The following is a 20,227-nucleotide window of genomic DNA, read 5'->3' as shown; positions in this document are numbered from 1 at the left end:
TTAAGCTGAGTCAGATGCTGGTTGAAGAAATCATCTGTAGAACAACAAAGACTTCTTGACTGAAAAAAAACAACCTCATCCCGTTTCATAGCTTTTAACTATTCCATCATTTTCCCAAGTAAATATAATGCAGTACATTTCTTAATTGCTACCCTGTCAACTCATATCTAGAATAACTACAATAACAGCAATACTTTGAGACCATCCCAACTCGGTGACATTTGTACCTGGGAGAATGCACGGGACGGTGTGAGGTCATCACCTCGGGACAGGTGTTAGGTGATTACCTCAGGTTATAGGCCGTTTCATACATGCATGACAACACAAATATTTTATGTTTATCATCATTTTACCTTTAAAAGTACATTTTTAGGTTTATCAGTGTCAGTTAGGCTAGATAAAGTATTTTATGAGTTATTTTGATATGTGCTATTTCCACAGCCCTATTCATATTTATCAAACAAAGCCAGAAAAGCATTATCCTAGCATTTCCGGCTTATCATCAATAACAGAGGAAATGATTTCATTTTGTTATAAAAGTTTTATTATGTATAGGAATATTTACATATCACCGACTCTAGAACATCCATCTAGTATTTACAACAACGCCCTCCGAGCTGGCTTCTGGAATATACTTGCCATGATTTCACATGTGTGGCACTTTCCACGAGGACAAAATAAATAATTGCAATTACTCCATATCACGCACTCCGCTTCTTGCATGTCACCATGTATTGTTAGCTCACAGGAATCGCTGAGCTTGAATGTGTGTGTACCTCGTGATCAACCTGGATGCTGGATACATGAAGGTAATTGGAGAGTTCCACGATCATACTGTTTTCTACATACAGTCTTTAGTTAAAGAGTAGGAACAATATCTACAGCCAATATATACACAGGACATTATTAACATTATAAACGTGAAGGAACTTCATTAAAACACCCTTCCTGGAATGGACGGATTAATTTACAAATATAACACTGATCGTACTAACGAGCTAGCTCAACGCGAGCAACGTAAGAAGACAACCTGTGCAATCTGTGACGACTGACTGCCTTCTTTTACAGTGTTAGAAGTCCTTGCCAAACTGCCCAATAGTTAATGAATCCTAAGGATTAGTAGAAATTTGCCCTTTTCAAGGGTTTTGCTATATGTATCATTATAAGAACTACTGGACTCGTGTAAGTTTCTAGCGCTGTCTTACCTACTGACCCATGGAGGCCAAACTCCTCCTACAGTCCTTGTCAACTATCCTGCCCTTGGCTTCGACACATAGAGACAGTGGGGGCAAGTCCTCAAGCATTCATTTTTCTTAATGTGACTTTTAAAACAATTTAGTAAAAACGTTTTTTAGCTCACCTTAATTACGAAGACAATGATGGCCAAGTTTGAAGTCAGATTGGAATTCTGTGTGCATTTGTCAGTTAGCACACACATGGCTAGGGATTAGTATACGCCAAAAAGTGTTATTGTGTAATTCTGCATTACTGTAAATCTGTGGCACGTGGTCACAAACAGGTAAAGTTAAGCGATGCTGGTTGTGGAAAGTAGTTAGCTAGGCGACCATGTTTGGCAGCTTGACTCCTGCATGTACATACACCCAATGACCAGGTAATAATATAGGGCCTTGAGCATTCCTTGTGGCTTGCACTTGGCGTATCCTAAATATGTACGTTATTCATAGACAAAAATGACATTTTCAATAAGGCCGCCATGTTTTCAGTCTTATGTGACTTTTGTTAGCACAAGATAGCTGGGATCATTCATACAAAGTTCCAGCTTCACAGCCTTGTTCATAGGATCCGTTGATTAGGTCAGGTGAGCTAAAAAAAAACGTTTGAGATAAGGAGTAATGATATATGTCAGGTGTTTACTAATTAAATAATATCTGATAATTTCATTTTTAACCATATTTTTCTTTCTACTACAACGCCTGAAACTCTTAAGTACCAGTGCCTCTTCCAGTAACTGTGGTACTTGTGTGTAGCAGGGTAAGGCACCATTGTCCAATGTGTCGCGGTCAGTCTCGCATCACAACAGTTTCTTCTCCTTGAAAGCTCGGTCAACATGAGTTGTAACAAACTGATTCTGAAAGATGAAGACTTTAACTCTTTCGAAGATGAAGATGAAGATGAAGAGCACAGCGACGTATTGTATCCAGCCCCACTTGATGAGGTACCAGAAGCCAGGGGTGTAGCTGAGGCAGGGTTAAGGGAGACAACTCTTGCCCACTCTCCGAATAATCAGCAGTCTTTGCCAATACACTAGCCTTGTGCACCACACTAGCCTTGTGCACCACACTGGCCTTGTACACTGCACTAGCCTTGTACACCACACTAGCCTTGTACATCACACAAGCCTTATACACCACACTAGCCTTGTGCACCACACTAGCCTTGTACACCACACTAGCCTTGTACACCACACTAGCCTTGTACACTGCACGAGCCTTGTACACCACATTAGCCTTGTACACCACACTAGCCTTCTGCATCGCACTAGCCTTGTACACCACACTAGCCTTTTACACCACACTAGCCTTGTACACTGCACGAGCCTTGTACACCACATTAGCCTTGTACACCACACTAGCCTTCTGCATCGCACTAGCCTTGTACACCACATTAGCCTTGTACATCACATTAGCCTTGTACACTGCACTAGCCTTGTACACCGCACTAGCCTTGTACATCACACAAGACTTATACACCACACTAGCCTTGTACACCACACTAGCCTTGTACACTGCACTAGCCTTGTACACTGCACTAGCCTTGTACACCACACTAGCCTTGTACACTGCACTAGCCTTGTACATCACACTAGCCTTGTACACTGCACTAGCCTTGTACACTGCACTAGCCTTTTACACTGCACTAGCCTTGTACATCACACAAGCCTTATACACCACACTAGCCTTGTACACCACACTAGCCTTGTACACTGCACTAGCCTTGTACATCACACTAGCCTTGTACACCACACTAGCCTTGTTCACCACACTAGCCTTGTACACTGCACTAGCCTTGTACACTGCACTAGCCTTGTACACTGCACTAGCATAGTACATCACACAAGCCTTATACACCACACTAGCCTTGTACACCACACTAGCCTTGTACACTGCACTAGCCTTGTACATCACACTAGCCTTGTACACCACATTAGCCTTGTACATCACACAAGCCTTATACACCACACTAGCCTTGTGCACCACACTAGCCTTGTACACCACACTAGCCTTGTACACCACACTAGCCTTGTACACTGCACTAGCCTTGTACACTGCACTAGCCTAGTACATCACACAAGCCTTATACACCACACTAGCCTTGTACACCACACTAGCCTTGTACACTGCACTAGCCTTGTACATCACACTAGCCTTGTACACCACATTAGCCTTGTACATCACACAAGCCTTATACACCACACTAGCCTTGTGCACCACACTAGCCTTGTACACCACACTAGCCTTGTACACCACACTAGCCTTGTACACTGCACGAGCCTTGTACACCACATTAGCCTTGTACACCACACTAGCCTTCTGCATCGCACTAGCCTTGTACACCACACTAGCCTTTTACACCACACTAGCCTTGTACACTGCACGAGCCTTGTACACCACATTAGCCTTGTACACCACACTAGCCTTCTGCATCGCACTAGCCTTGTACACCACATTAGCCTTGTACATCACACTAGCCTTGTACACTGCACTAGCCTTGTACACCACACTAGCCTTGTACATCACACAAGCCTTATACACCACACTAGCCTTGTACACCACACTAGCCTTGTACACTGCACTAGCCTTGTACACTGCACTAGCCTTGTACACCACACTAGCCTTGTACACTGCACTAGCCTTGTACATCACACTAGCCTTGTACACCACACTAGCCTTGTACACCACACTAGCCTTGTACACTGCACGAGCCTTGTACACTGCACTAGCCTTTTACACTGCACTTGCCTTGTACATCACACAAGCCTTATACACCACACTAGCCTTGTACACCACACTAGCCTTGTACACCGCACTAGCCTTGTACACTGCACTAGCCTTGTACCTCACACTAGCCTTGTACACCACACTAGCCTTGTTCACCACACTAGCCTTGTACACTGCATTAGCCTAGTACATCACACAAGCCTTATACACCACACTAGCCTTGTACACCACACTAGCCTTGTACACTGCACTAGCCTTGTACATCACACTAGCCTTGTACACCACATTAGCCTTGTACATCACACAAGCCTTATACACCACACTAGCCTTGTACACCACACTAGCCTTGTACACTGCACTTGCCTTGTACATCACACTAGCCTTGTACACCACACTAGCCTTGTTCACCACACTAGCCTTGTACACTGCACTAGCCTTGTACATCACACTAGCCTTGTACACCACATTAGCCTTGTACACCACACTAGCCTTGTACACCACACTAGCCTTGTACACTGCACTAGCCTTGTACACTGCACTAGCCTTGTACACTGCACTAGCCTTGTACACTGCACTAGCCTTGTACACCACACTAGCCTTGTACACCACACTAGCCTTGTACACCACACTAGCCCAGTACATCACACTAGCCTTGTGGCTACATAGTCAGTGGATACTAGGGTATATATACAGATAGTTACAGTTACTAGAGGAGTTTACATTGTGTGGACTATTCACACCTGTGGCTGGTGTTGCTCACTGAAGTATTACATGATCTTGGTGTCTTTGGAAAACTTCATGATAGTGAACTGGGAAAGGATTTGCTACAGGGAATTTATTACTGAAGTTATACCTTGGTGAGTATCACAGCCTATGATGGATATAAAGATCAACTCCCACCCGCACTACACAGTGTACATTCAACATATACTGCCTGGTGCTGCAACTCAATGTCACCCCACCTCTGTCCCCGCATCAACAAGCTACTGATGTTATGGCACGTATCATGCCGTACTCAGCAATCTTCCAGCTGGATGATGGCGGTCTGCAAATAATTGAGTCTGGACCAGACAATCCAGTGATTGATATCATGAGCATTGATCCACACAACTGGGATACGATGACATGCATTTACAAAAAGGGAGCGAGTCTGACCGCTCTATCCCATTATGAGAAGAATGGGTTGCTGAAGACCTATTCTAACCCGGGTCGTGATACTGTTGAAAGTGAATGTCGATAAGTCTGAGGATGAGGGAAAGGATACAGATACACATCCTCTGGGTAGTCGATGGTTGCTGAGATGAGGAACGGCTTGCCTGTGCCACGCCCACTCTTCCAGATCTTGTACTGGTCCTCCAGCATGGTGGTCGCTGAACAGAAACGTGGAACACAGAAATACCAACTGCTCTGTATTGGTTGAGTACGTATCTCAACAAGGGGAAAGAAAGCGAAAGAAACAGCAACACATGTGTTGCTTTAACAGTGTACAATTGCTGTAACAGATATTCTGTTTATAAATACTTCAAATGTAACACATCATTTCCTATTGAGGTGAATCCTGTAGAGTCAGTACAAACCATTTCTCTGAGAATATGTTCTGAAGATCGTGGAGAGTTCGTAGGTTTCAGCAAATGTGCTGGTCTGGTTTATCAGGGAGCCCTGCAGTGGAAGATAGCTTGTTACTACATCTCCTGCCCCAGTGGCACAAACACACTCATACAGCTACATCTAGCCAGCTGGCACAATCACACTCATACAGCTACATCTAGCCAGCTGGCACAAACACACTCATACAGCTACATCTAGCCAGCTGGCACAATCACACTCATACAGCTACATCTAGCCAGCTGGCACAAACACACTCATACAGCTACATCTAGCCAGCTGGCACAATCACACTCATACAGCTACATCTAGCCAGCTGGCACAATCACACTCATACAGCTACATCTAGCCAGCTGGCACAAACACACTCATACAGCTACATCTAGCCAGCTGGCACAAACACACTCATACAGCTACATCTAGCCAGCTGGCACAATCACACTCATACAGCTACATCTAGCCAGCTGGCACAAACACACTCATACAGCTACATCTAGCCAGCTGGCACAATCACACTCATACAGCTACATCTAGCCAGCTGGCACAATCACACTCATACAGCTACATCTAGCCAGCTGGCACAATCACACTCATACAGCTACATCTAGCCAGCTGGCACAATCACACTCATACAGCTACATCTAGACAGCTGGCACAATCACACTCATACAGCTACATCTAGCCAGCTGGCACAAACACACTCATACAGCTACATCTAGCCAGCTGGCACAAACACACTCATACAGCTACATCTAGCCAGCTGGCACAATCACACTCATACAGCTACATCTAGCCAGCTGGCACAATCATGCTCCTCGAGCTACATCTAGCCAGCTGGCACAATCACACTCATACAGCTACATCTAGCCAGCTGGCACAATCACACTCATACAGCTACATCTAGCCAGCTGGCACAAACACACTCATACAGCTACATCTAGCCAGCTGGCACAAACACACTCATACAGCTACATCTAGCCAGCTGGCACAATCATGCTCCTCGAGCTACATCTAGCCAGCTGGCACAATCACACTCATACAGCTACATCTAGCCAGCTGGCACAATCACACTCATACAGCTACATCTAGCCAGCTGGCACAAACACACTCATACAGCTACATCTAGCCAGCTGGCACAAACACACTCATACAGCTACATCTAGCCAGCTGGCACAATCACACTCATACAGCTACATCTAGCAAGCTGGCACAAACACACTCATACAGCTACATCTAGCCAGCTGGCACAAACACACTCATACAGCTACATCTAGCCAGCTGGCACAATCACACTCATACAGCTACATCAAGCCAGCTGGCACAATCACACTCATACAGCTACATCTAGCCAGCTGGCACAAACACACTCATACAGCTACATCTAGCCAGCTGGCACAAACACACTCATACAGCTACATCTAGCCAGCTGGCACAAACACACTCATACAGCTACATCTAGCCAGCTGGCACAAACACACTCATACAGCTACATCTAGCCAGCTGGCACAATCACACTCATACCGCTACATCTAGCCAGCTGGCACAATCACACTCTTAGAGCTACATCTAGCCAGCTGGCACAAACACACTCATACAGCTACATCTAGCCAGCTGGCACAAACACACTCATACAGCTACATCTAGCCAGCTGGCACAATCACACTCATACAGCTACATCTAGCCAGCTGGCACAATCACACTCATACAGCTACATCTAGCCAGCTGGCACAATCACACTCATACAGCTACATCTAGCCAGCTGGCACAATCACACTCATACAGCTACATCTAGCCAGCTGGCACAATCACACTCATACCGCTACATCTAGCCAGCTGGCACAATCACACTCATACAGCTACATCTAGCCAGCTGGCACAATCACACTCATACCGCTACATCTAGCCAGCTGGCACAATCACACTCATACAGCTACATCTAGCCAGCTGGCACAATCACACTCATACAGCTACATCTAGCCAGTGGCACAATCACACTCATAGAGCTACATCTAGCCAGCTGGCACAAACACACTCATACAGCTACATCTAGCCAGCTGGCACAATCACACTCATACAGCTACATCTAGCCAGCTGGCACAATCACACTCCTCAAGCTACATCTAGCCAGCTGGCACAATCACACTCCTCAAGCTACATCTAGCCAGCTGGCACAATCACACTCATACAGCTACATCTAGCCAGCTGGCACAATCACACTCATACAGCTACATCTAGCCAGCTGGCACAATCACACTCATACCGCTACATCTAGCCAGCTGGCACAATCACACTCATACAGCTACATCTAGCCAGCTGGCACAATCACACTCATACAGCTACATCTAGCCAGCTGGCACAATCACACACCTCAAGCTACATCTAGCCAGCTGGCACAATCACACTCCTCAAGCTACATCTAGCCAGCTGGCACAATCACACTCATACAGCTACATCTAGCCAACTGGCACAATCACACTCATACAGCTACATCTAGCCAGCTGGCACAATCACACTCCTCAAGCTACATCTAGCCAGCTGGCACAATCACACTCCTCAAGCTACATCTAGCCAGCTGGCACAATTACACTCCTCAAGCTACATCTAGCCCACAGGCACAATCACACTCCTAAAGCTACATCTAGCCCGCAGGCACAATCACACTCCTCAAGCTACATCTAGGCCACAGGCACAAACACACTCATACAGCTACATCTAGCCAGGTGGCACAATCACACTCTTAGAGCTACATCTAGCCAGCTGGCACAATCACACTCCTCGAGCTACATCTAGCCAGCTGGCACAATCACACTCATATAGCTACATCTAGCCAGCTGGCACAATCATGCTCCTCGAGCTACATCTAGCCAGCTGGCACAATCACACTCATACAGCTACATCTAGCCAGCTGGCACAATCACGCTCCTCGAGCTACATCTAGCCAGCTGGCACAATCACGCTCCTCGAGCTACATCTAGCCCACAGGCACAAACACACTCTTAGAGCTACATCTAGCCAGCTGGCACAATCACACTCTTAGAGCTACATCTAGCCTACTGGTACAATCACATTCTTAGAGCTACATCTAGCCTACTAACACAATCACACTCTTAGAGCTACATCTAGCCTACTAACACAATCACACTCTTAGAGCTTCATCCCGCTCCCTGAGCTACATCTAGCTACATTCAATACTAATTGCTGTAAAACAATATTTGTACTCTATCAGTTGCTACAAGTTGGTCAGACTGGTCTATGCATCAATAAATAACAGGTGTAACCAAACATTGACTAATACATCGGGACAAGCTTACACTCACATTATATCTTGTATCACTCACATTATATCTTGTATCACTCACAATATATCTTGTATCACTCACATTGTATCTTGTATCACTCACATTGTATCTTGTATCACTCACATTGTATCTCGTATCACTCACATTGTATCTTGTATCACTCACATTGTATCTTGTATCACTCACATTGTATCTTGTATCACTCATATTGTATCTTGTATCACTCACATTGTATCTTGTATCACTCACATTATATCTCGTATCACTCACATTGTATCTCGTGTCACTCACATTATATCTCGTATCACTCACATTGTATCTCGTGTCACTCACATTATATCTCGTATCACTCACATTGTATCTTGTATCACTCACATTGTATCTTGTATCACTCACATTGTATCTTGTATCACTCACATTATATCTTGTATCAATTCCACGATGATTCAGCGGCTGTTTCTGTCGGAATCGGAGAGTCCCGAACACTTCCAGCTCAGCGCCAGGATTAGGGGAGAAGTGCTCGATGTAACCCAGGGACTCCATGTAGAATGAGGAAAACTTCTGAAGTTAGAAATGAACCTTTGATCAAAGACAGCAATAACCTGTGTTATATCACCTGTACAATATCCCATCACATCATCAGTCAAAACCCCCATCACATCTGTACCACCCCCTCACATCTGTACCGCCCCATCACATCTGTATCACCCCATCACACCTGTACTGCTTCATCTCACCTGTACCACTACCAACCCATCACATCTGTACCACCCCATCACATCTGTACCACCCCCTCACAACTGTACTGCCCCCTCACCTGTACCAACCCATCACATCTGTACCACCCCATCACATCTGTACCACCCCCTCACATCTGTACCGACCCCTCACATCTGTACCGCCCCATCACATCTGTACCACCCCATCACATCTGTACCACCCCATCACATCTGTACTACACCATCACATCTGTACAGCCCCATCACATCTGCACCACCCAATCACATCTGTACCGCCCCATTACATCTGTACCACCCCATCACATCTGTACTGCCCCATCACATCTGTACCATCCCATCACATCTGTACCACCCCATCACATCTGTACCACCCCATCACATCTGTACTGCCCCATCACATCTGTACCACCCCATCACATCTGTACCATCCCATCACATCTTTACCACCCCATCACACCTGTATCACCCCCTCACATCTGTACCACCCCATCACATCTGTACCACCTCATCACATCTTTACCACCCCATCACATCTGTATCAACCTATCACATCTGTACCACCCCATCACAGCAACCCCATCACATCTGTACCACCCGCTCACATCTGTACTGCCCCCTCACACCTGTACAGCCCCATCACATCTGTATCACCCCATCGCATCTGTACCACCCTATCGCATCTGTATCACCCCATCGCATATGTACCACCCGCTCACATCTGTACTATTTCATCACATCTGTACCACCCCATCACATCTGTATCATCCCATCACATCTGTACCACCCCATCACATCTGTACCATCCCATCGCATGTGTACCACCCCATCACATCTGTACCACCCCATCACATCTGTACCACCCCATCAAATCTGTACTACTTCATCGCATCTGTACCACCCCATCACATCTGTACCACCCCATCACATCTGTACCACCCCATCACATCTGTACCACCCCATCACATATGTACTACTTCATTGCATCTGTACCACCCCATCACATCTGTACTACTTCATTGCATCTGTACCACCCCATCACATCTGTATCACCCCATCACATCTGTACCACCCCATCACATCTGTATCACCCCATTACATCTGTACCATCCCATCACATCTGTACTACTTCATCGCATCTGTACCACCCCATCACATCTGTATCACCCCATCACATCTGTACCACCCCATCACATCTGTACTACTTCATTGCATCTGTACCACCCCATCACATCTGTATCACCCCATCACATCTGTACCACCCCATCACATCTGTACCACCCCATCACATATGTACTTCTTCATCGCATCTGTACCACCCCATCACATATGTACCACCCCATCACATCTGTACCACCCCCTCACATCTGTACCACCCCCTCACATCTGTACCATCCCATCACATCTGTACCACCCCATCACATCTGTATCATCCCAACTGTACCACCCCATCACATCTGTACCATCTCATCACATCTGTACCATCCTATCACATCTGTACCACCCACCACCCCATCACATCTGTACCATCTCATCACATCTGTTCCATCCCATCATATCTGTACCAGATTATCACATCAAGTGGTTTGTTTGTTGTTTAACGCCACACTCAGCAATCTTCCAGCTATATGAAGGCAAATAATGTAATAATGGAGTCTGGACCAGACAATCCAACTATCTGTGGTCTGTATTGTTTAACACAAGTACCTGTAGCATACATAACACAACTAGCTGTAGTCTGTCGTGTTTAACACAAGTATCTGTAGCCTGTAGTGTATAACACAGCCACCTGTAGCCAGTAGCATTCCTAACACAACTAGCTGTGGTCTGTAGTGTTTAACAAAACTACCTGTAGCATTCATAACACAACTTGCTGTAGTCTGTAGTGTTTATCACAAGAACATAGGGTCTGTAGCATACATAACACAACTAGCTGTAGTCTGTAGTGTTTAACACAACTACCTGTAGCCTGTAGCATACATTTCACAACTATCTGTAGTCCGTAGAGTATCACACAAGTACATGTAGTCTGTAGTGTTTAACAAGTACATGTAGTCTGTAGTGTATAACACAAGCACATGTAGTCTGTAGTGTATAACACAAGCACATGTAGTCTGTAGTGTATAACACAAGCACATGTAGTCTGTAGTGTTTAACACAAGCACATGTAGTCTGTAGTGTATAACACAAGTACATGTAGTCTGTAGTGTTTAACACAAGCACATGTAGTCTATAGTGTTTAACACAAGCACATGTAGTCTGTAGTGTATAACACAAGCACATGTAGTCTGTAGTGTATAACACAAGTACATGTAGTCTGTAGTGTTTAACACAAGCACATGTAGTCTGTAGTGTATAACACAAGCACATGTAGTCTGTAGTGTATAACACAAGCACATGTAGTCTGTAGTGTATGACACAAGCACATGTAGTCTGTAGTGTTTAACACAAGCACATGTAGTCTGTAGTGTATGACACAAGCACATGTAGTTTGTAGTGTATGACACAAGCACATGTAGTCTGTAGTGTATAACACAAGCACATGTAGTCTGTAGTGTATAACACAAGCACATGTAGTCTGTAGTGTTTAACACAAGCACATGAAGTCTGTAGTGTATAACACAAGTACATGTAGCCTGTAGTGTTTAACACAAGCACATGTAGTCTGTAGTGTATAACACAAGCACATGTAGTCTGTAGTGTTTAACACAAGTACATGTAGTCTGTAGTGTTTAACACAAGCACATGTAGTCTGTAGTGTTTAACACAAGCACATGTAGTCTGTAGTGTTTAACACAAGTACATGTAGTCTGTAGTGTATGACACAAGCACATGTAGTCTGTAGTGTTTAACACAAGCACATGTAGTCTGTAGTGTATGACACAAGCACATGTAGTTCGTAGTGTATGACACAAGCACATGTAGTCTGTAGTGTATAACACAAGCACATGTAGTCTGTAGTGTATAACACAAGCACATGTAGTCTGTAGTGTTTAACACAAGCACATGTAGTCTGTAGTGTATAACACAAGTACATGTAGCCTGTAGTGTTTAACACAAGCACATGTAGTCTGTAGTGTATAACAGAAGCACATGTAGTCTGTAGTGTTTAACACAAGTACATGTAGTCTGTAGTGTTTAACAGAAGCACATGTAGTCTGTAGTGTTTAACACAAGCACATGTAGTCTGTAGTGTTTAACACAAGTACATGTAGTATGTAGTGTATAACACAAGTACATGTAGCCTGTAGTGTTTAACACAAGTACATGTAGTCTGTAGTGTTTAACACAGGCACATGTAGTCTGTAGTGAATAACACAAGTACATGTAGTCTGTAGTGTTTAACACAAGCACATGTAGTGTATAACAAAACTAACTCAGTAACCTGTAGTCTGTAGTGAACAACACAACAAGCTGTAGTACATAACACAACTACCTGGAGCATACATAATACAACTACCTGTAGCCTGTAGTAGTAGAACAGCAGCAGTTTCACCCCAACTACATTCTCCACATCGTTCAGCGGCATCTCGATGTTCAGAACCATTCTGTCCGCCCGACCGTCGCCATTGGTGTCCTCTTCTCGTGTCTGATCAGGTCCAGAGAAACACATTAGTTACTTCATAAGCAAGTAATGATAAAACATTTCCAAATTTCTTTGATAAATAATGTGGCTCATTTGTATATTCCTAAAGAGAAATCTTATAACTGGTTTTCACACCTAAATAACAGGTACCTTGACCTTTATTGTCTCACCTTAATGACGGGTACCTGGGGTGTCTATTATCTCACCTTAATGACGGGTACCTGGGGTGTCTATTGTCTCACCTTAATGATGGGTACCTGGGGTGTCTATTGTCTCACCTTAATGACGGGTACCTGGGGTGTCTATTGTCTCACCTTAATGATGGGTACCTGGGGTGTCTATTGTCTCACCTTAATGACGGGTACCTGGGGTGTCTATTGTCTCACCTTAATGATGGGTACCTGGGGTGTCTATTGTCTCACCTTAATGACAGGTACCTCGGGTGTCTATTGTCTCACCTTAATGACGGGTACCTGGGGTGTCTATTGTCTCACCTTAATGACGGGTACCTGGGGTGTCTATTATCTCACCTTAATGATGGGTACCTGGGGTGTCTATTGTCTCACCTTAATGATGGGTACCTGGGGTGTCAATTGTCTCACCTTAATGACGGGTACCTGGGGTGTCTATTGTCTCACCTTAATGACGGGTACCTGGGGTGTCTATTGTCTCACCTTAATGACGGATACCTGGGGTGTCTATTGTCTCACCTTAATGACGGGTACCTGGGGTGTCTATTGTCTCACCTTAATGACGGACACCTGGGGTGTCTATTGTCTCACCGTAATGACGGGTACCTGGGGTGTCTATTGTCTCACCGTATTGACGGGTACCTGGGGTGTCTATTGTCTCACCTTAATGACGGGTACCTGGGGTGTCTATTGTCTCACCTTAATGATGGGTACCTGGGGTGTCTATTGTCTCACCTTAATGACGGGTACCTGGGGTGTCTATTGTCTCACCTTAATGACGGGTACCCGAAGACGCTCTTGCTGCAGGAGGTTGTATTTCTGGTAGGTGCTGTAGGTTACATATTCCCCTGAATCCTGAAGCTCAACAACCAGCAGCAAGTCTCGTTTGAATGTAACGGCTGGAAACTCCCGATAATACGCCTCTTTCTGCCAGAAGCCTGTAGAAGAATGTGAACAAATGGAGCACAAAACAAAACAAGGCGTTTACATTACCAGAAGTGTTACAAAGTGTTACTGGTATAAACTTTAAGGAGTGTAATTAAATCACACAAACTGCATCTATCCTGTTGCACATGTTGTATTTGAACACAATCAGGAAGCAGTCAATGACAGTCTAAGAATCGTAACAAATGTGGCGACATGTCATGACCCAAATTTTCAATTGATTTTCACATTATTATATGTACTATCATTAGCTGACCTTACAGACAAAACAGAATGTTACTAGACATCTGCATAGTTTAATATTAAGCAATATGTCCTTTTGTCTCAATTTTCCAGTAAAGTATGTGGTGCAGCCAGTGCATCTGCTGTGCAGTCTGTTAACAGCTGCCGGCACTACAGGCATCACACCTGTACCATCCCATCACATGTGTAGCATCCCATCACACCTGTACCATCCCATCACACCTGTACCATCCCATCACACCTGTACCATCCCATCACATGTGTAGCATCCCATCACACCTGTACCATCCCATCACATCTGTACCATCCCATCACATCTGTACCATCCCATCACACCTGTACCATCCCATCACACCTGTACCATCCCATCACATGTGTACCATCCCATCACATGTGTACCATCCCATCACACCTGTACCATCCCATCACATCTGTACCATCCCATCACACCTGTACCATCCCATCACACCTGTACCATCCCATCACACCTGTACCATCCCATCACACCTGTACCATCCCATCACATCTGTACCATCCCATCCCATCTGTACCATCCCATCACACATGTACCATCCCATCACACCTGTACCATCCCATCACACGTGTACCATCCCATCACATGTGTACCATCCCATCACACCTGTACCATCCCATCACATCTGTACCATCCCATCACATCTGTACCATCCCATCACACCTGTACCATCCCATCACATGTGTACAATCCCATCACACCTGAACCATCCCATCACACCTGTACCATTCCATCACACCTGTACCATCCCATCACATCTGTACCATCCAATCACATGTGTACCATCCCATCACATGTGTACCATCCCATCACACCTGTACCATCCCATCACATCTGTACAATCCCATCACATCTGTACCATCCCATCACATCTGTACCACCATTGGTCAAAAGTCTGACTGTTTATATTTAAGCAAACTATCTGTCAAAATGAAATTTTATCTGTCCATGACCGCTGACCAACTGCCATCTGAAACTCCGGTTCTATAGACTATGATGTCTCCTCACTGAACCTTGACTCACTGACATCAGTACAATGTCTTCGATGGAATGTCACCACATTTAGAAACTTGGGGAAATACACATTATCTTCTCCACTTGCTAAAATACCACCAGGGTGTGTACCTAGAAACCAGGGTGTGTACCTAGAGACCAGGGTGTGTACCTAGAGACCAGGGTGTGTACCTAGAGACCAGGGTGTGTACCTAGAAACCAGGGTGTGCACTTAGAGACCAGGGTGTGCACCTAGAAACCAGGGTGTGTACCTAGAGACCAGGGTGTGTACCTAGAAACCAGGGTGTGTACCTAGAGACCAGGGTGTGTACCTAGAAACCAGGGTGTGTACCTAGAGACCAGGGTGTGTACCTAGAGACCAGGGTGTGTACCTAGAAACCAGGGTGTGTACCTAGAAACCAGGGTGTGTACCTAGAGACCAGGGTGTGTACCTAGAAACAAGGGTGTGTACCTAGAGACCAGGGTGTGTACCTAGAAACCAGGGTGTGTACCTAGAAACCAGGGTGTGTACCTAGAGACCAGGATGTGTACCTAGAGACCAGGGTGTGTACCTAGAAACCAGGGTGTGTACCTAGAGACCAGGGTGTGTACCTAGAGACCAGGGTGTGTACCTTTATCATGTTTATTCAGTGACATAACATTTAAATAGTGACAAAGTGACAAACAAATTATTATCGCATAATAGACATATAATAAAGAACCCTGCAAAATAGTGTGCATATGCATAAATAGCTTACCAGTATATAAATGGTGTATACAGGAGAAAATCACCTTTATGACAGAATACATAGGACTTTGATCAGGTTAATGAGATTTCTAAAAATATCAATGCAATTCTATTTCTACAAGCCACTGTCACTATTCCTCCATAACTATAAACAATCAGAATATGTTTGAATCATAACTTTACAAATTATGTATTCAGATAAACAATGTTTCCAAACTCATAAATCAATTAATTAGGATCAATCTCGCTAAAATGATACTGTTACTATGGATACCGGTTGTTCAGATTTATGAAAGATAATAATCGCTTCCATAATAAACACTAAAACAGGCAGTCGACATTACTGAAAGGACCCTGGTAATACACAAAATAGACTAACCCAAAATATAAGAGAGAAAATCTTCAACAAACTGCCTCTGAATCTGTGGTTATCTATATTGTGTGATGTCAAAGAACAAAGTGTACTGAATAACTGATGCACTAACTATGTCATCATCTCATATCTCACACACGGCCAGTGATTGTTCGCTGGAGGCGTGATGCTGTTTTCTCATAACACAACTATTTACTTTATCTGATCCATGAGTTCAAGGTTATTGAGTATATATAAGACATGGAACTCAAATGACAAACATCATCAAATCAATTCAAACACTTCATTTCAAATTATTTTTGAAGGATAGGTATTGCCCCAATTCCTATCAATGATGAACAAATTGCGGGATGCTGAAACATCACTGAAGTAGATACATCAAATGGCAGCCTGTGACTTACTTCATCAGTACTCACAGTCACACACTAACTCTCCTCAGACCTGGAGGTAGCACAAGTGTGAAAGATATGCACATTTCATTTAATAAATAATTCATCTTTTCTGTTTATTTGGAGGGATCCAATGAATCATGAAAAATGAACATTTCTACAGTCAGGAAGAATATGCTATATTCTGTAACAAATGATACATGTCAAAATGTCCAACTGATATTCTTTCTTTCAAAAATCCATTTACAATAACCAACTAGTTTCATGATTGTGACATATTGTTTTCTCAATTATAACAAGCAAATTACCAGCAGTAACAGTGTGAACACTAAAATCTGAGTGTGTATTATACGCGAATAAATAAGTCTTGTGTACATTGATCAATCGGAAGGGGTCCTAATTGGGACTGTTCACTAGCCAATATATTAGCAAATATCGCCGTGGGTGCTTATTAGAGCATGGCGCTTATTACGTCGAATACGGTAAACTCTTTTGAAATCGTGAAAAGGTAGAAATAACAATGGTGAACTCAAGAACCACTAAAACGTTTGTACTTTGTCTTCAGCATGTTTAGATTGTCATGGTAATGGCAATAGTGCAGAGACTGCCTGACAGTTTCTCTGAATTGAAGTTTGTGACATCACATTGGGCGGTGCATGAAAACTGATGTTTGTAACCCTTACGATATATATGGTAACGAGTGACTTCTTGAGGTTGTGCACGGTCTGACCACATATTAATACATAAGCATAATATTTGCGAAGATATGAGGAAAGTATGAAATGTACATTAGAACTAGGGCTGGGACGGGAAACTCGGGTAATCAGGTTAGGTGGGAAGGTGTAACTCATTAAAACTCAGTGGTTACACTACAAGTCATAATGCCAACATTTCTTTCTGACGATGCACACATTCCTTTTGACTTGTATATGTTTGAGTAAAGATAGGCTCCAGTCAACTTCAGTGTATGCATGATCTGATCGTTTGATACATGTGTAGTAGCGCATGGAGTTATCCCACAGATGACATCCTTACCTTGTCAGCTTGCTAACGGGGTTAACCTCTTTGGTCATGTGGACAAGGCGTCCGACCTCGGATCAGAAGGTCTGTGGTTCGAATTCTATCACTGGACTCGAACTTTTATGGCTGCTACACATGTATCTAAACAGTTTTTGCCAGGGCCACCGTAAAGGAATTCCAAATCAGATATTTTGTTCCCATGTCTTGTAGGGGTAGGGTCGGGTACCCGGGTAGTAAATTTGGACTCGTCCCAGCCCTAATCATGCCAATTAGAATCTCAACTGAGACTCCAGAGATTGTATTTGGCCCCTAGATTTACTCCACATAGCCAGCAGTCTCAGCATGATTAGGACCTGTCATCGTTTACTCGGCAAAACTCTCACGATATCTGCTTAACAGTAATAATTGTTCCGCATCCACGTGGTATTTACTAAGTGTAGTAAGTCCCTCCTTCCTTGAACCGTATCGGATGTGGCTATCCGCTCTGCGTGCACCGACTTGAATGTCAAAGCCAGTCGTGTTGGGAACATTTGAACACTAATCATTTCTAATGTCCAAGGAAATCTTACCATAGCTTCTGTACACAACAAACAGAGGTGGTATGAAGGTCAGCACCAACACAGCGAACATGAAGAGTGTGGCCTTAGAGCACACGGACGCCCTGTATCGGCGCAGCTCTGCGTGGGTGAATACCTCATACACCGCCATTTTCAAACATTGCAGGCTCGCACTAAATGACCGACCTTGCCAACAAAACAAATCATTAAATGATAAGTGAATTTGTGTCCTAATCTGATACCACAAGTATAGGTCTGATACAGGAAAAAATAAAACCACGATAACAGTAATTTTATAAACGCCTATTTGGGAGTGAAGCTAACATGAATTACCTCCCTTGTTTATCAGCTTGAGTATGTGCTTTGTATTTGCAACACTGTTCCTATTTCAAGGCCGTAGTTAACTTTTTTTCACAGGGGGTGGCAAAAAAGATTATGCATTTCTTATTCAAGTTAACTTTCACAAGGAAAAATGTTAAATTAAATTTTACTGGGCAATTAAATTACTAGGTCTTTGGTCTTCAGCAACCCATGCCTGTCGTAAGATGCGACTAACGGGATCAGGTGGTCAGGCTCGGTGACTTGGTTGATGTATGCCATCGTATCCCAATTGCGTATATCGATGCACATGATGTAAATTACTGGATTGTCTGATCCAGAGTCGACCATTTACAGACCGCCGTCATATAGTTGGAATATTTCTGAGTGCAGTGTTAAACAAGAAAAAAAAGAAACACACAAACAAAACTAGGTCTTTGAATGGCGTTCAGAAGTGATTATAGATACATAAGAATTTATGGATGTCAACTTCTTTTTTATGAGGAACACAGCGTTTGGGAGTATATGCTTACTCCTTCATCAGGTGAATAAATGCTATGAGGTAGGGAACATATATATGTACCTGTAAGAACAACAAATTAATAAGATAACAAAGTTGGACACAATAAGTGAAGCCCACTACAACGCTCTGAGATGTAACATGAAGAGAATGTATAGTAAACTTGTACCGAATAAAATAATAATAATAAAACCCTTATCATGCTATATTTTGTTGTAGGTGGGGTAGGCCTCAAATGTCATGATTTACCATCACTATAAAAATTTGCTTAAGCTGACTCCTTGAAACCCATTAACCTAAAAGTGTAATTAAACTTACTTTGTAGTATTTATTACTATTTAAGTTTGTGAACTACATACACGTATGGTGAAATAAGAACCAAAAATAGAAACAATCGAGGGACAATAGCAACATATTTCATGTGGCTCGGGCATCAAAGGCTGCATGGTTGGCTTGTTGTTTTACGCCGCACTAAGCAATATTCCAGCAATATGACGGCGGTCTGTAAATAATCGAGTCTGGACCAGACAATCCAGTGATTGACGTCATGAACATCGATCCACGCAATTGGGATCGATGACATGCATCAACCTCGGTTGTAGCGACCTAAACGCCGATAAGTATTATAACAGACATTTAATTGACAGTCCGTGTTGCTCCTGTGGATATCAGAGTGAAAACGCCCTACATTATTTTTTTACTTGCTTTAA

General features: G+C 43.7%; 1 protein-coding gene across 1 annotated transcript; it reads right to left on the bottom strand.

Moving 5' to 3' along the window:
* Positions 1 to 521: 521 nt before the first annotated feature.
* On the bottom strand, positions 522 to 18,858 carry LOC124121583 (transmembrane protein 231-like). The gene is made up of 7 exons (XM_046484602.2): positions 18,692 to 18,858; positions 14,149 to 14,315; positions 13,061 to 13,189; positions 9,281 to 9,424; positions 5,537 to 5,618; positions 5,224 to 5,329; positions 522 to 2,198 (listed from the first exon to the last, which is right to left on the bottom strand). Exons 1-7 carry the CDS (start codon positions 18,828 to 18,830, stop codon positions 2,033 to 2,035), a joined length of 933 nt encoding a protein of 310 aa, XP_046340558.2. The 5' UTR covers positions 18,831 to 18,858; the 3' UTR covers positions 522 to 2,032.
* Positions 18,859 to 20,227: the final 1,369 nt, after the last annotated feature.

This window comes from Haliotis rufescens, unplaced genomic scaffold (genome assembly GCF_023055435.1).
Source record: "Haliotis rufescens isolate VD_foot unplaced genomic scaffold, xgHalRufe1.0.p SCAF_78, whole genome shotgun sequence".
Lineage (NCBI taxonomy): Eukaryota > Metazoa > Mollusca > Gastropoda > Lepetellida > Haliotidae > Haliotis > Haliotis rufescens.
This window is presented reverse-complemented; position numbering and strand designations above follow the sequence as displayed.

Bases quoted from the DNA above. Each gene is read 5' to 3' on its own strand.
- LOC124121583 (XM_046484602.2), bottom strand. From the start codon at position 18,830: ATGGCGGTGTATGAGGTATTCACCCACGCAGAGCTGCGCCGATACAGG. The intron at 9,425-13,060 runs GTAGTTGTATTA...TTCTAACTTCAG, and splicing joins TCTACTACTACAGGCTACAG to AAGTTTTCCTCATTCTACAT. The intron at 5,619-9,280 runs GTGAGTGATACA...CTTCCACTGCAG, and splicing joins GAATTGATACAAGATATAAT to GGCTCCCTGATAAACCAGAC.